Below are 1,812 nucleotides of genomic sequence, written 5' to 3'. Positions count from 1 at the left end.
AGGTTGGAAAAGACCTTTAAGATCATCTGTATCAGTTTTAACATAAGCATTTTTTTTCTATGACCCCATAGGTTACATTCATGACCTAAACTCATTTAAAACAATTTTACATATCTTAGTGTCATTAAGAAAGTCTTATCCTTGATGCACTGCAGAAGTTCAGGTGTGGGCTTCCACAAATTCCTGCCAAGTGTCAGGTTCTGGGGAATCCAAGGTGCATTTCTGGCAGAAGCAAATGTCCTTGGTTTTTCTTGTGAAATGAAAATGTACCATTCTGTATAGCAAAATCCAGGTTCAGGAACTGCAGCCACTGTTGAAAGGAGAAGTATTGTCCTTTTTGCTGAATTATTTTGCAAGTTCAAAGAATTAAGTCAATAGCATCATCACAAAAAAGGGTCTCTGTGAAACAGCCAAGCAACAGTTGCCCATGCCATGGTTTTGGTGGTGACCCACAGGTTTATTCTTTGCTACCGTGTTACCTACAAAAGAAGAAGAAAGGGTTACCTACACAGAATCAATCAAACAAGGATGATAACAGTTGCTTTCTTGCTGCAAAGGAAATATACATATTAATACATCATGAACAAACTTGCCCCAGCCATACCTATATACCTTGCATAGAAACAGAATGTGTATGCAAATGTTAATTACACTGTTATTCAATAAGATAAGGTAGATTTGCAGATAAAGAAATGACCATTTACTATTAAATTTGACACCAACATCTCATGGAAATCTCCTTCTACTTTATTTTGCTTAGCATGATTTGCAGATTCAATGCCTACAGCACAAGTGTATGACTCGCATCCCAAAAGACCATCTTATGTGAGGGAACTGGGGATCAGACAGACAGAACACAGTCTGCAGAGGGGATGAGTTGTTCTTGCAGCAGAAGCCACTCCCAGGTAGCTCTTCTCCCACGGGACCCCACGGTGTCTTTTCCTTACAACCATCCACACACTCAGGTGCTTCAGGGGTGCACGTGCAAGCCTTAATGCACACACACAGTGTACAAACCCAGTGGGTTTGGCTTCCTGGTGAGGAGGGTCATGTCAGATTTCCCATCCTGGAAATGGATGAGAACAGGCAGCATGCAAGGAGGAAAGCTTTGTCAGCTCTGCTCTGTAGTGTCTAGATGTGTTACAGAACTAAATAGACACTCAGCATAGAGGAATTCTTATTTCCTTCCCTGAGGTAACTGATGTTTGAGTTCTTCAGCTTTTCACATTTTAACTGTCCCACTCGGCTACTAACTATTCATCTAAATACTGAGTAGCATCAGGAGTCTCCTGTGTTTCAATCACTTCAAGTTACTTTAATATTTTCACAAAATTAAAAGAGAGAAGACTTAAAATTTATTAAGTGGCATTTCTTCTTTCAGTGTATAATTAACCTGTGAAAGCTGTTGTCCCAACCAGCAATGATCCCAGGGTTTTAGCAAGCTTTAAAAATTGATTAGAAATTCAAATTATAATAAGATCATCTTCGCTACGTAACAAAGCGAAAAAAAGTTAATAGGGAATGGATCTCAACTCTTGTGTTTTAGACATAAGCCAACTATTAAATTGGAAGAATTTAATGTATGTGTACACTTTCTATAGTTGTCCACAAGAGTTTTGCTGTGTCTTTCTGATTTAAGTATCCCAGCATTGAGACACACAGGCTGCTGTATGGTTTGTTCTACTGTTCACAGTCAGATAAGACGGTTCATATAGTCCTCTCTGCGTAAAGTTTTAATAATGTACTCATTACATATTTTGTTGATTGGCCTCAGTTTGGACAAATATTTGGTTATTTTTTAAAATAAAAAAA

The 1,812-nt window shown here is 38.3% G+C and overlaps 1 protein-coding gene across 1 annotated transcript in view; it reads right to left on the bottom strand.

Annotated features, from left to right (window-relative positions):
• Nucleotides 1–366: 366 nt before the first annotated feature.
• TAFA4 (TAFA chemokine like family member 4) overlaps nt 367–1,812 on the bottom strand; it is a gene marked incomplete at its 5' end in the record, with an annotated part of 10,355 nt that continues 8,909 nt past the window's right edge. Inside the window, one exon of the mRNA XM_010176907.2 lies at nt 367–479. Coding sequence (XP_010175209.2) covers nt 367–479 — 113 coding nt within the window. The remainder of the gene's footprint in view (nt 480–1,812) is intronic.

The sequence above is a fragment of the Antrostomus carolinensis genome, unplaced genomic scaffold, assembly GCF_000700745.2.
Source record: "Antrostomus carolinensis isolate BGI_N321 unplaced genomic scaffold, ASM70074v2 scaffold15871, whole genome shotgun sequence".
Classification (NCBI taxonomy): domain Eukaryota; kingdom Metazoa; phylum Chordata; class Aves; order Caprimulgiformes; family Caprimulgidae; genus Antrostomus; species Antrostomus carolinensis.
The sequence above is the reverse complement of the archived record's forward strand: the minus strand, read 5'-3'. Positions and strand labels throughout refer to the sequence as shown.